General features: G+C 38.6%; 1 protein-coding gene across 1 annotated transcript in view; it reads left to right on the top strand.

Annotated features, from left to right (window-relative positions):
* Window positions 1-18,895, top strand: part of CEP152 (centrosomal protein 152) — a 96,327-nt gene that overhangs the window by 52,770 nt on the left and 24,662 nt on the right. Inside the window, exons 14-19 of the mRNA XM_060169054.1 lie at window positions 3,969-4,091; window positions 4,721-4,830; window positions 5,579-5,707; window positions 5,831-5,966; window positions 12,999-13,280; window positions 15,486-15,617. Of these exons, the coding sequence (XP_060025037.1) occupies window positions 3,969-4,091; window positions 4,721-4,830; window positions 5,579-5,707; window positions 5,831-5,966; window positions 12,999-13,280; window positions 15,486-15,617 (912 nt within the window). The remainder of the gene's footprint in view (window positions 1-3,968; window positions 4,092-4,720; window positions 4,831-5,578; window positions 5,708-5,830; window positions 5,967-12,998; window positions 13,281-15,485; window positions 15,618-18,895) is intronic.

The raw sequence follows: 18,895 nt of genomic DNA, 5'->3' as shown, positions 1-18,895 counted from the left end.
AAAGGATGGGAATGAAAACTTGCATTAGATTAGAGTTGATCAGTTTAATAAGCATTTTGGTGAGAGTGTGCTAAGAGTAGGAACCTGATTTTGAGTCTGAACCTTAGCTTAGGCATCTTGGTGCTTTCTTTGTTCTATATTGAAATCACTAGTGGCGTTTGCTGTACAGATACACTTTCACATGTGTGGCAATTGCTGGTGGCTATTCCTTGTGTTGTTTTTAGCCTTTCCCTTTGCCTCCATACTCTATAGGTTGTTTCATCAGTGGAGCGAAGGGAACTGTCTCATCTTTGAATACTCTTTTTGCCCAGCTAGCCTTTTGCCATAGTGATTTCTCAGCAGTCTGCATTTGGTTTTTCTTAAAGGGTGCCTTCAGCACTTGCTGGTTACGGTGGTTCTGCGTCACCTTACTATATAGGAACCTCTTGGGAGTATTGTCTTGATAATTCTCTACGTGTTTTCTCAGTAGATATTTGCTGAATTACTACACATATTGACCCACTTCCTAGATGGGGAAGAGGGAGAGGAAGTGGTAATTTAATCAACAGGTGGTCTTGAAATAAGCACTCAAGTTCACAGTCATCTAATTAGCAAATGGCCACCATCAAACTTGGCCTTTGCCTCCTGTTTCCCACATCTTTTCTAATGGAGCTTTCTATTTAGTCTGTAAAGTCGGAAAGCAGGGTTGGGGGTGTATGTGGAGGAAAAGCAAATCCTTCAGTTTAAGCTTTTTTTTTTTTTTTTTTTTTTTAAGCTACTCTGTGCAAGGTCTTGTGGGATTCAGTGATGAAAGAAACAATGGCCATTCCATGAAGGAACTTAGAATCTAGAACGTCACTATCCAATGGAAATATAATGATGCCACATATGTAACTTAAAATATCTGGTAGTCCCATTAAAATAGGTGAAATTGATTTTAATAATATATTTTATTTAACCTAGTATATACAAAATATTATCTTCTCAGTATGTGATCAGTATAAAATTATTAATGAGATGGTTTATGTATTTTATGCGTGTGCTAAGTCCTTGAAATTTGGCACATATTTTCTCCTTATCGCACATTTCTATTTGGACAAGTCACATTTCAAGTACCCAACAACCATGTGTGCTTAATGGCTACCACAGTCAGTACTACAGATCTGTAAGGAGATGGACATGTTATAACTTTGTGTAATAAGAATTATGCTAATTACAAAGTGCTGTTGAGAAGGAATAACTAACCGGGCTTGGGCGTGGGGCTGAGGTGAAGTCTGTGAAGGAGGGAACATTTGACCTCTGTCCTGAAGGATAAATCCAGGCGGGAAGGTGGAAAGGGATATTTCGGCCTTGAGCAGAAGTATGTAAAAAGATGGAGCAAATAAGCTAGAAGTTTATATTTTATAAACTCAGTCTTTCTGAAATCTTTAATGAGGTGAAAATCATTCAGTGTCTCAATATCGATTTTTAGAAGAATGATCATGGCTAGCATCAAGTCCCGAGCTTAATGAAATGATGTTGAACTTCTCTGCTTGCTACAGGGATGTTAAGAGAAAAAACACATTAATTTAAACTTCCCTGGATGCCTTTTTAAAGAGAACTAGGCCATCAAAATCCTAAAGCCTTTCTATGGTGTTAAGAAGGGCAGCAAAAATATTTACCATGTAATCTTATTTGGCATGATTCTTTCATAAATGTTTTAAAGGTATTGATGTATTTATTGCTTTATACATACCTTATAGTACATTTTATATCTGTTTCTATCCATCTTATATAAAACAATTTAAAGTTATTACAGAGTCCGTTTTTTTGCTTTCATGTCACGTGACTATTCATAGTAGTGCTGTTTTATGACATTTCCAGGATAATATGTGGTGAAAGTGAGGAGTCTGCCCATATATAGCACTATAACAGTGATTGGGGGTGGATCAAATACTATGCTGTTCATTCCAGTTGAACAACTGGGCCGTTAAGGCAGAATGTGGCAAAGGCCTTAGGAAAACCAGACTGGCTTACTATCAGTCAGGGACCACATCTACACTGAATTTTTTGTAAGCTTAAGAAATAAAACACAGAGGCTTTTCTGTGTCTGATACTTAATAGAGATCCGTTACCTTACCACAAGCTGTGGTTAAAGCCATACTCTAATTCCAAGGGACTTGATAGGCAGTGTTCAGTACCCAACTCAGAAGGGTCCTGGCTAGAATTTTTTGAGACATAGAAATTAGGAAGATAGTATGAGAGCTGGTATATTACATTTCTTGTTTTCTTGAAGATAATGTCTTCAGTATAACAGCTTTGGAGAGAGGTTTTATTGCTGCGTTCAAATTGTCCTTCTCTTTTGAAAGATCTTCGTGAGAGTTTTGTGCTAACAAGTACTGCAAGTACCAAGTCCCTGTGTGCCTGCAGTGTGAAAAAATGTCAAAATTGAGTGTAATAGCTAGCCATGAAGATTGTTTTTTCAGTGTATCAGGATGATGTTACTTTCATTCTTAGTAATAGAAACTCACCAGTGGGGAAGGAAGCACAAATGAATATTGTAAACTTCAAAAAGTAGAGGCTAAGTTAAAAAAAAAAAATGAAAGGCATTCTAATGAGTCAGTAAAAGCCTTTAAAGTCTCATTAATACCCCCAAGTCTGGAGCAAAGCTAACAGGGTAGGTATTCTTAGCTCCTCTCTCTTCTGACTGGGGCAGGAGCAGTGGCTTCTAGGAAATGATGGCAGGTGAACCGGGGAAAGTGCAACTTCCTTCTCTGAAGGAAGTGAAGACTGAATTGGAAGACTGAGCCAAAGCCTTCTGTCACCCCATGTAGGAATGAGATACACATACCTCCCTTTCCCCCAATGAGTAGAATGAACCTTGGTACAGAATATTTTTTAAACATTGAAGGAGAGAGCTCAGAGTTCAGGTAAATATAAAACCAACAGGTCAAATAGAGTAGATATTAAAAAAAAAAATCTTTGACCTCTTCAATGAACAAGGAACTTATAAAAATGGATAAAACAATTAGATGGTAAGAGGAAAATGCAAAGTTATATATATGGAAAGATGAAAAACAAATGAACAATGAAGGCATGTAAGAGGTTCCACAAATGCAAATGAAAAAATTGTTGGAGACCCTTTTCCCCATCAAACACAATAATCATTCAAAGACAGTCACAGCCATTGGAGGTAAAGAGAGCTGGACAGACTCTTGCACCACCTGACAGGATACATTTGTATGAACTTTCTGGAAACAATTTACCAAAGTCTATCATCATTGTGTACCTATTGAATAAAATGTATGAGTTAACACTGATTAAATACAGAAATAGAATAGATGCTAAACCTAGTGGGTGAGAATATGATGAGAAATAGAATGTTTGCATAGTCTCAAATGTCTCCCCATAAGATATTAATACTTACTATTAATTGCAAAACAGTAACTTTACAATGGAGATGCCTGCAGACAGAACCTTCGACCTTCATCAGCTGATCATCACCAGTGATGAGACATATTGATGTCATATGTCTCCTAAAAACACACACACATCACTTCTGTGGCATTCATGCCCAAAATGCATAACGTGAATTTAATAACAAAGTAACATCCGTAAAACTAAATGATTAGCATAGGTACGCTTCAAAAATGTTATGGTTTCGAAAGGCAAAGACTGAAGAACTGTCCTAGATCGGAGGAGACTAATGAGACGTGACAACTGCAGGCAGCGTGAAATTGTAGACTGCATCCTGAACCAGGAAAATGATGTTAGAGGAAAACTGGAAAATTTTGTATAAGGTCTATGGATTGGGTAATAGTATTGCATCCTAGTTAATTTCCTGGTTTTGATAATTGTACCGTGGTTATATTGGGGGACAGTAATAAAAGGTATATGGAAATTATTTATACTGTTTTTGTAATTTCTTTGTAAGTATGAAATTATTACAAAACTAGTGCTCACAATTTTTTATCAACCTGAAAAACTTCTGACTTCTTTTCAACATTTAGACTAAAACAGATACCTCAGAAAAACCAACTAATCAAGTGTGGCCTGACTCTTCCGATATGATTGTCAAAGATGATATTCTGCGACTTAAAAGTGAAATTCAGGTTTTACAGCAACAAAATCAGGTGATTAAAAAACTTTCCTCTATTTTGTGAGAATTCTCATGACCTCATTCAAAGGACTTTTCAAAAATACAGAGTCAGTATGAGTTAGTAGACAAGTATATTAGCAGGTGATTAAGGATTCCAGTTATTTCCTTTTACTGCTGGTCATGGGGTAGTATTTTCATCGGAAGGTAAGTTAGTATAATTTCAGTTTTCTGGAATTCCTCTAATTGTCTAGGAATTCAGTATTTCTCTAATAGCATGGCTAATAGAGGTATTCTTTCCTCCTTAGGCAGCCCTTGACCGGAAAGTAAAACCGTGCTTATTTATATGGTTGGGAAGATTATCATATTCTAAGATTTATCATAAAGCATCAGTTAACCAATACTTCTCTGGTTGAATGTTTTCATACATTTCAAAATAAATACAGAATTTTAACCTTTACTCCTATCAGAAAGCTACTTGACAAATAAATGAATCTACACTCTTACAAGGCATGAAGAGACTTTTATAGAATTATGAAAATGATATTATGTCAAATAATGTTATAGGGAAAGAGATAAAGCACAGAGGATATCAGAAAATGAGATTAGACTAGTCAATAAAGATGATGGGTATTTCCTCTAAATACTTTATTCTTTTGTATTTAGGAGCTTAAAGAAACTGAAGAAAATCTGAGAAATATGAATCAAGACTTATGCAATCAAATGAGACAAATGGTACAAGATTTTGACCGTGATAAACAAGAAGCTGTGGATAGGTGAGGTCTAGACAGAGGCCTGATGTCTGTCTTCTGGGCTCTCCTTCCCTCCTCTCTCCTGATAACGCCCCCCAAGAAAAGATTCGAGAGAAATGATGGTGTGAACCCTCCCTATTGAGATCATAAATTGGAGAAGATGAATACCTGGCTTCTCAAATTAGAATTTGGAACACATTTTCCATAGAAATAATGTTATGTAGTAAGTTGTGTTCTACAGAACACATCCAAACTGTAGTTCATTGAAATCGTAGAGCTTAATGGCTTAACTATTTTTTATAAGGAAGAAACCTGTGGGAGGAAATATGTCTTCTAAATAGGAAATCATGAACTTTGAAACAAACTTTTGGAACATAACTTACGTGTGAGTTGGTTACTTTAGTATTTGTGTTTAATATAGATAACTTGGAATTTTGGAACCACACCCTCTATTATTTCAATTAGTTTTTTATAAACAGAAGTTCTGAACACAGACTATTATACTCTGTTTGAAGGACTGGGGCATTTCTCACATCCAGGTTTCTAATTTTTCTATAGAAACATTTGAAGAAAGAAAATTTTGAAGATTCTCATAAGATCATCTATTGAAAGCTAATTATTACCACTTCGGGTTGGGGAAGACCAATCTGATCTTAACTGTACTTTGCACTAGAAGGAGGACGTGGGAAGGAAGGGAGGGAAACCAGTTGTCTCGGTGTTTCTGGTAGTGCTGGCCCTGCCTTAGATTCCGCTGTCTGCTGTCTGTTTCTAGGTGTGAGAGGACTTACCAGCAACACCATGAAGCCATGAAAGCCCAAATACGTGAAAGCCTGTTAGCAAAGCATGCTTTGGAGAAGCGGCAGCTCTTTGAGGTTTATGAGGGAGCTCGCTTGCAACTAAGGTGAGAATGAAAGAGTTTAGCTGCCCCTGAAGCTGTAGAGACAACATTCTCTTATTCCATTGTTTAGAGGAAAATTGTCTGTTCTGCAGCCTTATATTTAGTTGCTGGTTTTGTGTGTCCAAGGTCTGACTTAGATAAGGTGAATAAGGAGATGGCGGCCGTGCAGGAATGTTACCTGGAAGTGTGCAGAGAGAAAGATAATCTGGAAGCAACTCTCAGGAAGACCATGGAAAAGGAGCAACAGGCTCAAGAGAAGAAGGTACAGGACAAGTCTGTGCTGTGTTCACTTCATTTCATTTCTCACTGAAACCAGTACACTCACTCTCCTGTGAAACAGGGAAGCCTTCTGTAGAAGTCTTTACGTTTGGCTGTTTCACACTAATTCAGCTCACAAAGTACAGTAAATATTGAAATGATTATTAAAGCCCTAGCAGAAAATGGCATACCCATAGGAGAAAGTGATTCGTCCTTGTAGATTTATTCTAAGAGGCAAAAGAGCGTTCTAAAAATAAGCAAGGTGGGACTTCCCTGGTGGCGCAGTGGTTGAGAGTCCGCCTGCTCATGCAGGGGACGCGGGTTCGTGCCCCGGTCCGGGAAGATCCCACATGCCGCGGAGCGGCTGGGCCCATGAGCCGTGGCCGCTGAGCCTGCGCGTCCGGAGCCCGTGCTCCGCAACGGGAGAGGCCACAGCAGTGAGAGGCCCGCGTACCGCAAAAAAACAAAACAAAACAAAACAACAACAACAAGGTGGACCCGAGTACTTTGAGTCTGAAACCCAGGGATCCTCGTTTTGCATGTTTGTTTGCTGCCCAAGTGATTCTATACAGTCCTGTGTGCGCTGCATGGACGTTTTCCTCTGACCCATTTCTGTCAGGACTTAAGCGTCCTTTTATTCTGGGGAAAAGGGCAGGAGTTTGAACTTGGGTCTCATGATAGGGAAGGTGGGGTTGTGGAGCTGTGGAGAGGAAGGTCGGTGTGAGTGTGACCTCTTTCCAGAGAGTTCTCATCGTCCCGGGAAGCTGGAGGGGCTGCAGTATCCTCTCTACTCCTGCCTGAATCTTCCAGGTTGCCCTTGGTGAGTGTCCAGGAGTGAAATCACACGTAAACAGTTGCCCCTCCTGTCTTCTTCCTTGTCCTGGCTCAAGCCTCATCCAGACACACGTCTGCCTCTCCCTTCCCCTTGGGACCAGCCTGCAGACCACAATTTGAAAGCCACCTGCATCAAGATTAGACAACATTTTTAAAGGCTCTAGTAAATGTTCTATATACAGAGGTTTCTGAGTAAGTTATAGTGAAGCTGACTGTTGCTACCACAGACTTAAAGAGCAGTGAGGAATCCAGGTCACTTAACATTTTGATTATTTTTGAATAGATTAATATGGTAGAAAAACATGCCATGTATACATACCATCTAGTGGAAAAAGAGCTAAGGGGAGCTGTTTTAGTTAGTGCCGGCAGTATGAAAGTTAGAAGGGATCTTAAATTACCTAGAAATTAAAGACTTAGCTCAGTAATGTTTAAAAAAATTAAAATAGGGAGAAGATCTAATGTGATTCTTTTCTTTCTTTCTTTAAATATATAAATTGGCAAGAACATAAGAGCAGTTCTCTCAAAGAGGTCATTCTTTTCAGGAATATATTTCCTGGTACTTTTAAAAGAATCAATTTGGCTGTAAAATTGAATCTCACGTAATTGGTCAGTTGCAGTTAATAGCTGCTACTGACTGATACTTTGGCTCATGAATGCTTGTGCACTGGGGCAAGAAGGAAAGTTAAAACTGCTATTTGGCCCTCTTCCAAAAACACTTACTGGTTAAATTTTTTTTAATTTTTAAATTGCCATACAGTAAAATTGACTCTTTTTCATTTGGTGTCCAGTTTTATAAATTTTTAACCCATGTATGGATTGAAACAGAATAGTTTCATCACCCTAAAAAACTCCCTTGTGCCATCCCCTTGTAGTTATACCCATCCCCCCACTTAAAGGGCCAGTGTACTTAAAGCGTTAAAAATTTAATTTCTTCCTTCTCTGGGAATTCTTTAGTTTTTTATTTAGATTTATACAAGCTCTTTATATAGCTTAATAGTCTTCATAAGCCCATTCAACTCGAGCAAGCTAGGGAACTGTTAGGGTAGTCCTTCTCTGCAAGACATAAGCCATTTTCCCTGCAGTTGATCTTCAGGTCCGGAGCTTTGGATACAGACTGTATAAGACAGGCAATGCCGAGAGTCCCTGGTTGTATTTTCCTGTTTCATATGTGCTCTTTTCTGAAACACTTGTTGAGACAGGCTGCAGGTTAAGTACAAGTTCAATTCCAAGTTGTAAAGATTTTAACACAGAGACTTTCCTCACATGTTAACCTGGCTTGTTCGGAGAAGGGGGAATAAAGTCATAAACACAGGACCCTTCAAACTGGGTAGTAATCAGTAGAGGCTGTGAATCTGTAGACAAAGCAAAGATGATCGATATTCCTATTCATAATGCCATTCCTACACACACTAAGGCTCATTTATACAATTGTCATCACGGTAAGTCAGTCCTTAGAAGTTAGAGTTTTTTGACTGAGGCATGCAAAACAAGTTTAAACATTTTAAAACTATCCAAATATTTCCTTCCCTCGTGTGATAAAAACTTTTTGAATTAGATATTCCTGTAGTATGTTCAAATGGTGGATTCCTATGACCAATAAATTTATTGCTTTTCTTCTGTAAAGAGCGGGAAGCAAAGTTTTCCTCACTGTGGTGGATTGCAAAAATGGCCACATATTCTTCCTATCCCTGAATGTGTGTCTCCTTGCGATGTGGCTTTGTAGCTATTCTCAGTTACAGATAGTCTGTTTCTCATCCGTTGAATCTGACCTTGGCCAAATGACTGACTTTGACTAATGGGATATTAGTTAACATTATGTAAAAAGACACTTAGAAAGCTTTTACACATTGGTCCTTGTAAGCGTGATACTCTTAGGAACCCTTTGACCAAGCACTATGTGAAGGATCAGGGATAACCTGCTAGATGATGACACGTGTGACCAAGTCACTGCATCATCCTGGCAGACATTGAACTAACCACCAGACATATGAGTGTCACCATCTTAGACCATTGTAGCCTCAGTTGTCTGCAGAAATCAGCTGAGTGGACTCAGACCAGAACCACTGCCCAGCTGATCCACAGAATCATGAGAAATAATAGGTGTTCGTTGTTCTGAGTCTCTGTATGGTCTGGTTTACTATCTAGTTAAGCTAACTAATATACTCACAAACATACAAACACACGGAAAATTGGTAGCAGTTTTCTTCTTCGGGTCAAAAGGAAATGCAGATACATATGGAAACAACTCCTAAAGGATAGACATACACAGGTAAGACAGTTTGGGGATTACTTCTACAGTCAAACAAAAATAATAATAGTGATATATGATGTTTGATGTGACAGTGGACAACTTTCTCAGCTATGTGGATGAGCCTGTCCTATAATCTTAGTACAACTGCAGTCCACATGACCTGACTGAAGAAATGGGTCCCTCAGTCACCGGAGGTTTTCCAAAATCATGCAACACTGAACAAACACGGATTTTATCTTCTTGGCATGTGCCAGTGGTGGAGAAGACTCAGAGAGCAATTAAGACAGAAATAATCCAGGTCAGCTATGAACTGGAAAAAAATCCAGACAACCAGATAGTCAGGAATCAGAAATAATGCCAAAGAGACACAGAGCAAAAGCTCGGTTGCCATGTAGCATTAGTTATGTGAGGTATACTTCCTTGGTATTGTAGTTTGTGGGCTTCACTGTGTTTCTTCTCATAGCATCTTGGTAGGACCTCCAGAAAACCATTTCAAAAATTTTTCAAACAGAAACTCTCATAGATAATGTTGATCCCTGAGTAGAGGTTTATTAGAGTTTTAAGATCAACTGGGTTCCTAGAATAAATAGGGAATATTATATGAGTAGTTCAAATTGTTAAATTTTAACTGACACTTGAATGTTCTTATTTGATAATGCTTCAGCTAGTTTTGATAAAAAAAATTTTATTCCAGTCTGGGTTTTATTGAAGGATGCATAGCTTTTAGAATAGAACAGTAATTTTTGGCCTATCTCTGAATACAGGTTTTTCAGAAATATAAATTTTTCTGGGCTGTGATACATTATGCGTCTCATTATGGGTGGGGTGTAAACATAAATGTCAGTTTCACCTTTAAAAATAGTATTTGGTCCTGTGGGAATGTATTTATTGTATTAGATGCCTTTTCATTTAATACAACCATCTGTAAATTTTTTGTCCAAATATTTGAGATGTAGGCAGGTTTTTACAAGACAGTTTATTCAACTGATTGAGTTAGCATATAGGAAGATCACTTGTCTCTGTTGCTGTTGTCTATTACATGCATATAACTATTATTTCATAAGTTTGACTTGGAGAATATTAGTGTCATATGAGATATTTATTTGAATTTTGTTTAAAGAGACAGCTATTGGAGGAAAGAGAAGAGTATGTAAGGAAACTGCAGGTGGAACTTGAAGAAAAGTACCAAGATACCCTTATGATGGAAAAGGACAAGTGGCTGAAAGAACAAGAAAATGATATTAAACAGCAGTTTGAAAATGAAGTGATGTTAGCCAAAGCACACTGGGTTAAGGAACAGAAAGAGGTGTGGGTTAAAATTTCTTTCTAGGGCTTCCCTGGTGGCACAGTGGTTGAGAGTCCGCCTGCCGATGCAGGGGACACGGGTTCGTGCCCCGGTCTGGGAGGATCCCACATGCCGTGGAGCAGCTGGGCCCGTGAGCCATGGCCGCTGAGCCTGCGCATCCGGAGCCTGTGCTCCACAATAGGAGAGGCCACAACAGTGAGAGGCCCGTGTACCGCAAAAAAAAAAAAAAAAAAAAAAAATTTCTTTCTAGTCATCATGTTTAAAAAAATGTAGTATTAACTGTTGAGAGACAGCTCTTCTTGAACTGACATTATTTTTAATTGCCAGGTACATACATAATCACTCATTTTACTTCTCAGAATTGGGCTATTAGCAGCTTACTCACACCCGTTTTATTTTTTAAAACTTCCTACCTCTTGACTCTTCAGCCCAATTCAGGATATAATGTTGTTTTTTTTAAGAATTAAAAAATATTTTTATTTATTTTATTTTTGGTTGCGTTGAGCCTTCGTTGCTGCATGCTGGCTTTCTCTAGTTATGTCGAATGGGGGCTACTCTTCATTACGGTGCGTGGGCTTCTCATTGCGGTGGGTTCTCTTGTTGTGGAGCAGGCGGATTCTTAACCACTGGGCCACCAGGGTAGTCCCTATAATGGGTTTTGAGGAGGACTTTTTCTGATTCCTCAAAAATGAAACCGTGATCAAATTTCATATTGTGAAATGATTCTGATGACTCTAGACCAATATAATTAACAAATAATTAACGTACACTGTGGATCGGAAGAAAGAAGTAATGACTGGGTAGGCTTAGAAGCACAAAACTTTACTTCTATTTCCTAAGTAGCAAGTGAGATTAGAAAATGCTCAGAGTTTCCAAGAAAATTAAGAACCAAATTACGATCTTAAAAACCTAGTTGAAAGTGCAATAACTTCTCAAACTAGGTTCTTCTGACCCCAAGATTGCTATTAATCGGGGTTGGAGCTATCTCAAGATGGAATCATACACCATTGTCCTGTCTTTTGACCTCCCTACTACTCATCTCCTCTCCTCTCCCCCAAATCTCATCAATCTAGTGCTGGCACCTGAAATTCTTTTACTAGTCATTTTTTAACATAAAAGTATATATTATGGAATATATCTAGCCAAATATCTATAAAAAAATATGAATGGGGCTTCCCTGGTGGTGCAGTGGTTAAGAATCTGCCTGCCAATGCAGGGGACACAGGTTTGAGCCCTGGTCCGGGAAGATCCCACATGCTGTGGAGCAACTAAGCCTATGTGCCACAACTACTGAATCTGTGCTCTAGAGCCTGTGAGCCACAACTACTGAGCCTGCGAGCCACAACTACTGAGCCCGTGTGCCACAACTACTGAAGCCCACACACCTAGAGCCCATGCTCCGCAACAAGAGAAGCCACCGCAATGAGAAGCCCGTGCACCGCAACGAAGAGTAGCCCCCACCCACCACAACTAGAGAAAGCCTGTGTGCAGCAACGAAGACCCAACGCAGCCAAAAATAAATAAATAAACTTATTTTTAAAAAATATGGATGACGCAAAACAAATCCCCTATTTTTACATTGCTGCAAATTGTTTTTTAGTTGGATTTGCTAACCAGTTATTTACCAGGGGAGTGAGAGAGACAGCTAATGTTTTTGTGTTTTGTCAGGAAAGCATAAAGCATAGAGCAAAAAAGGCCACACAAGATGACCTTTTTGAGAGAAGCAATATAGCCAGGGGCTGTGGTAGCCAGGGAAGCTGTCTGAGAACTCTGGATACCCAGGAGGTGGGAAACAGGAAAAGGGAAAAGCAAATTTTGCTATTTCACAGTTTTGCCCAGTACTAATTATGTTTGGGTCCATCCCACTACACTGTTGAAAGTAGAATCACTAAGGCATCCTTCCAATAATGCCCTCCTCTTTTTTTTTTTTCTTTCTGGTACGCGGGCCCCTCACTGCTGTGGCCTCTCCCGTTGCGGAGCACAGGCTCCAGACGCGCAGGCTCAGCGGCCATGGCTCACGGGCCCAGCCGCTCCGCGGCATGTGGGATCCTCCCGGACCGGGGCACGAACCCGTGTCCCCTGCATCGGCAAGTGGACTCTCAACCACTGGGCCACCAGGGAAGCCCATGCCCTCCCCTTGAACGCAGTTGACTGAGTACAATTTCATATCATAAGAAACAAGATTCTAATGTGTCCAAATAAGTAAAAATGTCTTTTAGATTGTTCAATTTTAGTTTCATTAATTTTGCTTACCCAGTGCCTGCTTTGTGGAAAGCCTGGTATTGATGGAAAATCACATATTAATAGTAGAAGTTTTCTTTGTTGTTGTTTTTTTTATCATGCGATCATTGTAGTGGCCATGTCAAAGCTTCCAGAAGGTCGTATCTTGAGAGCAAGATAGCCTGACCTTACACAATATACTTAACTCTTCCATGTGATTTATGTCCCATAGATAAGGTCAAAGAGTAACTTTCAGGATTTCCTTGAGTATATTCTCATTGACTAAATTTCTAAACCTCACATAATAACTACAACAATGTCTAGATGGTTTTCAAACACTGCTGTGGTTGCTTTTTTGGCTAGCTATTCTAGTTTTTGCTTATTTGAATATTTTTCTTTTCATATGATTTTTCTTCTGAAAACAGATCAAACAAGAACTTATTCAGCAGCTTGAAAAGGAGTGGCAGTGTAAGCTGGATCAAACTATAAAGGCTATGAAAAAGAAGACCTCAGATTGTTGCAGCCAAACTGACCAAGAAACTGCCATTGACGTTATTTCCAAGAAAGAGATGGCAATCACGATAGAAGAGCAGAAGCGAAAGATCCAGCAAAATTTAGAGCAGGAGAAGGAAATAGCCATCAAGGGGGGCTTGAAGCAACTTGAGGTTGAATCGGAACTCAAATATTGTGAAAATATTGCCAAACAGGTAAAAGGCAGGTTTCCTATAGTAAAATTATTGGAACTGCCTGCCTATGGATGAAAACCCGTAAAGTGCTACCATTGAACTTGTTCATAACTTTATACTTAAACATTTTGTATACCCCAGGGTAGGATAACAATCTTATGTTGTTGCCAAATTTGTCATTATATTTCTGTCACAAAGCTCTCGCCTCTCAGTTTTTCTGTATGTTCTTTCAGTTTACAAAATGTTTGCTCCTCTGAGGTCCGTCTAAACATTAAGATGCCTGAGGTTAACGATGATGGTTTTACGTCTGAATGAAGCACAGTTTAATTATGAATCTTTCTTATCTGACTTTATAGTAAATATTCCACTAAGGTAGTTATAGATAAGTAAGCTTAAAGTGAATAAGGTATATAACAGTATCTTGTGTTGAGACTTGAGAGTTGAATCTGCAGGCATTCCCCTGCAAATGGGACTTTGTCTATAAATCCCAACCCCTGTACAACCAGATCACCCTCAGAATTCATCAAGTCCTACATTTTTGCCAGAACTGAAGTATCAACCTCCCTTTATGGTCACAAGTTCATTCTTGACAGCAAGAAAATTTGCCAGGTGTAAGGCTCTAAACTATAATACGTTACTTGGTTCCAAGAAAGGTCATCCAGAGAAAAGTATAGCTCTGATAACGATGAGTTATTTGATTTATCAATATTATCTATTACAGTGATTCTTGCATTTTTTGTTCTCAGGATGTCTTTACGCTTTTAAAAATTGAAGACTCGAAAGAGCTTTTTCTGTGTTGGTAGTATGTCTATTTACTGTATTGGAAAAATATCTAAGAAATTTAAAAAAGAATCCTCGCTCATACTTGCCATTGGCTATCAGAGAAGAGACATATCATACAGCATGTAGCCTCTGGAGAAGTGCACTATTTACACATGAAAGAATGGGAATAAAAAAAAGACAAATAAGGTCCAAATTTTTGAAAATAGTTTTGACCTCACAGACCATCTGACAGGGTTTCTAGCCCTCAGAGGTCCCTGGACCTTAATATAATATTATTTATTGTATACTTTTAATTTTAGATCTTTTACTTATTATAAAGTCTTAAGATAATGCCTGAAGTACAGTTTTAAAAAAAACATACTCTGCTTTTGATAAGTACTTGAAATTCTACCTATTTGTTAAATTGTTATACATGGTTTTACAAGGAATCCTTAAAGTTTGGAAGCATAGGCAAATATAGTAATTGTATCAAGGACATTTTCAGTCAGTTAAAAAATAATTTTCTCAACAGAGTTAAGAAAATGTTCTATAGGCAAAGAGACATGTTCTTAGGGGTGCTGCTTAGGTATTTATACAATCACAGATCTTGTGAAGAAAAACAAATAGCATGATATAGTCGAAAGGAAATGTTCATAATAACTTCTAAAGGAATGTAAATTTCTATAGGAGCTTTATCTTTTCCCCATATTTTTAACTTCCTGGAATTTACCTATAAATGTATGTAGTATTTTAGTGAGAAATTCAGCCCCTTATATCAACTCTGCTTTTGTGTGTGTGTAGGGCTATATGTACGTTGTGTATCTGGATATTTCAAACAAGGAAATAAGGAAAGTTTATTTAATAAATGATCTGTGGTCACCCTGTAACAGATGTACAACCAGATCACCCTCAGAATTCATCAAGTCTTACATTTTTGCCAGAACTGAACTATCAACCTCACTTGATAGTCACAAATTCATTCTTGACAGAAGAAAATTTGCCAAGTGTAGGGCTCTAAACTACAATATGTTGGTGCATGCTTGCCTGTGTGCGTGTGTTTATATGTCGGGCACGAGGTCTGAGGAGGTGGTGGGTATACTGACTGGACAGCGGCTGACACCAAGCAGCCTTCCTGCATGTCTTCTTCTTTTTCCCCAGGATAAATAGGATTTTGTTGGAAATGGCAATTGGTACTTTGTATAAAGCTTTCTAATAATAGTAGCGGCCATCAAACATGTATAGATTTCTAATTCCTGCTTTGCCTTTTGCAGTGGATAGTATGGAACATTTAGAACATCTAGAACCCCTACTGTTTGGGGTAAGGTGGGGTGCTTGAAGTCAGTTTAACTACTGTAATGCAATACGATGTAAATGCACATGAAATCATAGTGGTTACCTGCACATGGGATCTTTCTGAAATGTTATACGTTCCTTTACCTCTCTTCTGCAATTGCTCTCCTGCAGGTAGAAACAGCTGTGCAAAATGCTCGTCATCGGTGGCTGGAAGAGCTGCCGGAGCTTGCAGAGTATAAAGCCCTTCTAAGGGCAGAACAGAAAAAGTGGGAGGAGCTACAAGAGCAGTCTGTGGCCAAACGGGTAAGAGCTCTCCTGGAAAGAAGCTTCAGGAGGGCCTCATCTCAGTCCCGGGAACTCCTACCTGCTCACAGCACTGTGGGAGGATTAAATGTGATAATGCATACTAAGCGTAGGGCCTGATTAGTGGGATCTGTTCTCATCATCATCAAGTTGTGGAGGGGGAGAGAATGTGTTTCAGGGTTGTGAAACTCTCATAATCTGGAGCATAACCTTACCCATGGAATGAAATCCCTATTTATCTTGTGGTATCTTTAGGAGAAACTGAGAGAGCAATTAGCTATACAGTATCCTTTCACATGCATGACTACTGTTTTCTGTGCTGTGTCAGTAGTCTTAGAATATACTCCCCTTGATAAATAACAAGCTCTCCTTTCCAGAGATGTCATGTCCCTTGACTGGAAACATCAGATATTTTAACCATTTGGATCCTCACAACTTAATTTATTAGTGTAAACCGGTTCTAATCAAAATGCCAATAAACTGAACATAGTTTTGAAGTTTGGCACAATAATTCTAAAATTTATTTGGAAAACTGAAAGGACTAGAAATTTTTCTAAATGTTCTGGAAAAGAAATAGTAGTCCAGCCCTAACACTTAATAGAATATGTTGGAAAGCAGCAGTTCAGACAGTGTTGAGTCACAAAAATAGAATTCTTTTTCATTCAGTACTATACAGACTTGAGATAGGCCCAACTATGACTAAAAGCTTAATAAATTGTTTCAAACAAGGAAATGAGGAATTTTCCATAATAAATCATCTTATGATAGCATTTTAGAAAAATTGTTTTCCCACCCCCTAATCCACAACAAACTCTAGGTTGATTCAGGTACAAACATTTTTAAATGAGAGTATAGAAAAATTAAAAGAAATGGACTATTTCAGATTTGCATCATAATAACTCAGTTGTGAGGCAACAGGCAAGGCACAGCAGCCAAGATAGGTAAATGGGATAAAATATGTACAAACATTTAAAACATTTGTTTTTGTAATAAAAAACAAGTGAAGGGGATAATAAAAATAAGGAAAGTAAATGAATCAAACAGAAACGTTAATACTAATATATGATTAAAAAAACAATACAAATTTATAAGAGAATCTGTGGGTGAGTACACCAAAGATATGAACAGATAGTCTTCATGAGAGTCCAAATAGCAAACTTAGGGTGATATTTTATGCCATATGTTTATATCTTCTCTTCTTAATTGTAATGCACAAAATAGATTGCAGTATCAAGCATATGCTACTCTTCTGTTGTCACAACCATTTTAGAAAATAATGTGCGTAACAGACATTGTAAATGAGTCATATGTTGCATTCATAATCTTATTCCACAAGTTACTTAAGGAAATAAATTCAGCATAAGTAAAAAGCTAATATTTTTCTCAACTTATGTGGTAGTTCATGGGTAGTTCATGTAATGGTTCATTACAATATTCTCTGTACTTTTAGTACGTTGAAATATTTCAAAAGGAAATTTAAGAGGGAGAGAGAAAGGAAATAATATGATGGTATGCATATGTGTCTTAGAGCTCAGAAGTTAAGAATAATAAAGTTGATTTTTCCTTAAGAACACAGAAGGTCTGAATATATGTGAATGCAGAAATACAGAAACGAGAGGACGGTGTGTTGCTTCTCAAACTTTAGCAGGCATGAGAATCACCTGGAGGGTTTGTTACAGCACATTCCTGGGCTTTGCTCCTGGAGATGCTGATTTGTTGGGTCTGGAGTAAGTCCCGAGAATTAGACTTTGTAACTGACTCCTGGGTGATGTGGTAACTGCTGGTCTTTGGACCACACTTGGGTGTGAGTAGCAGTGTTCTAGATAATTATTCAGCCACAAAACTTAGTGTTTTGTGCAAATGCTTCCTCCAAGCCAAATGAGATGAGCAGGAGCCAGTTTCAAAGCATTTGCTGGAGAGTTCTTATAAGATTAGAGTGATCCATCAAGATCTGTGGAAATTTAAAGCCAGTTTCCAGAGTCCAGAAGTCGGCAAGTTGGTTCAGTGGTTCCCAAACTTTGCTGCACATTGGAAAAATGTGAGGACCTTTAAAAAAATACTTTTGCCTGGCTCCCACCCCAAGGCTTTATGTTTCAATTGGTACAGGGTGTGACCTGGGCTTGGGGATTTTTGTTTTGTTTTGTTTGCGGTACGCGGGCCTCTCACTGTTGTGGCCTCTCCCGTTGCGGGGCACAGGCTCCGGACGCGGACGCGCAGGCTCAGCGGCCATGGCTCACGGGCCTAGCCGCTCCGCGGCGTGTGGGATCCTCCCGGACCGGGGCACGAACCCGTGTCCCCTGCATCGGCAGGCGGACTCTCAACCACTGCACCACCAGGGAAGCCCTGGGCTTAGGGATTTTAAAAGCTCCTCAGGTGATTCTAATGTGTAGCAACATCAGGAAACACTAAATCAATTAATGCTGTCAAATTCTCCTTGTAAAATTTTATGTGAGAGGTTGTACACTTTTGGTGAGCTTTGGGCGGGTCATGCAAATTCCCTGGGATCTGACACCTCCACCCAGGTTACCTGTTAATAATTTCCAGGCATCCATTGTGACACGACCTGATTTCCTTTTTGGGAAAGGAAACATGTTTCAAACATGTTTCACATCATTACTGAATTATTCTGCTGGTAGCAAAAGAATTTTTCTGTGAATTCCTTTGTAAAGCTCATCTTAGATGGTGGGTTCCTTTAGTAAACTTAAAGTATGATTCAAAATTTTTGATTTATATCCAACTATTCAGGAACACATTTTATTGAATAAAGGTATGTAACATGTGTCTAGGTATCCATATAGTTGAAGATGTTCGCTATAATTATATAATAGCTGAGAATTAAGGATGCAGACCCCCTGTCTCAACAGCCAGAGCGTATATATGGCATTTCTTTTGACATATATATATATATTTTTTCTATGTCATAATATTGACCTTTAGTCCAGTAATCCTCTACTGTAACAGCTCTTTTACTTTACAGTGAAAATTGACTTTTATATTTTTTGCCTCTGAGTCCTTTTGGGATTTTTTTTTTTTAAATTCAAACAGAAGGTCACAAAAATTATAATCATCCTCATCAGTTCACTCAGTCCCATGTAATTAATTTTTTTCATCTTGATCTTCTGTTAGCACTTTTATGAATTCATCAGTTTTCCATTAGAATTCTGAAAATGCTTATTCATTCAGTTCAGCAGTATAGTCAGTATATATGGTATTGATTCATAACAGTCACCATGGTCTAGGCCAAGCCTTTGGAGATGGCCAGTTCTTCTTTTACATTT

This window comes from Lagenorhynchus albirostris, chromosome 1 (assembly GCF_949774975.1).
Source record: "Lagenorhynchus albirostris chromosome 1, mLagAlb1.1, whole genome shotgun sequence".
In the NCBI taxonomy this organism is placed as follows: domain Eukaryota; kingdom Metazoa; phylum Chordata; class Mammalia; order Artiodactyla; family Delphinidae; genus Lagenorhynchus; species Lagenorhynchus albirostris.
This window is presented reverse-complemented; position numbering and strand designations above follow the sequence as displayed.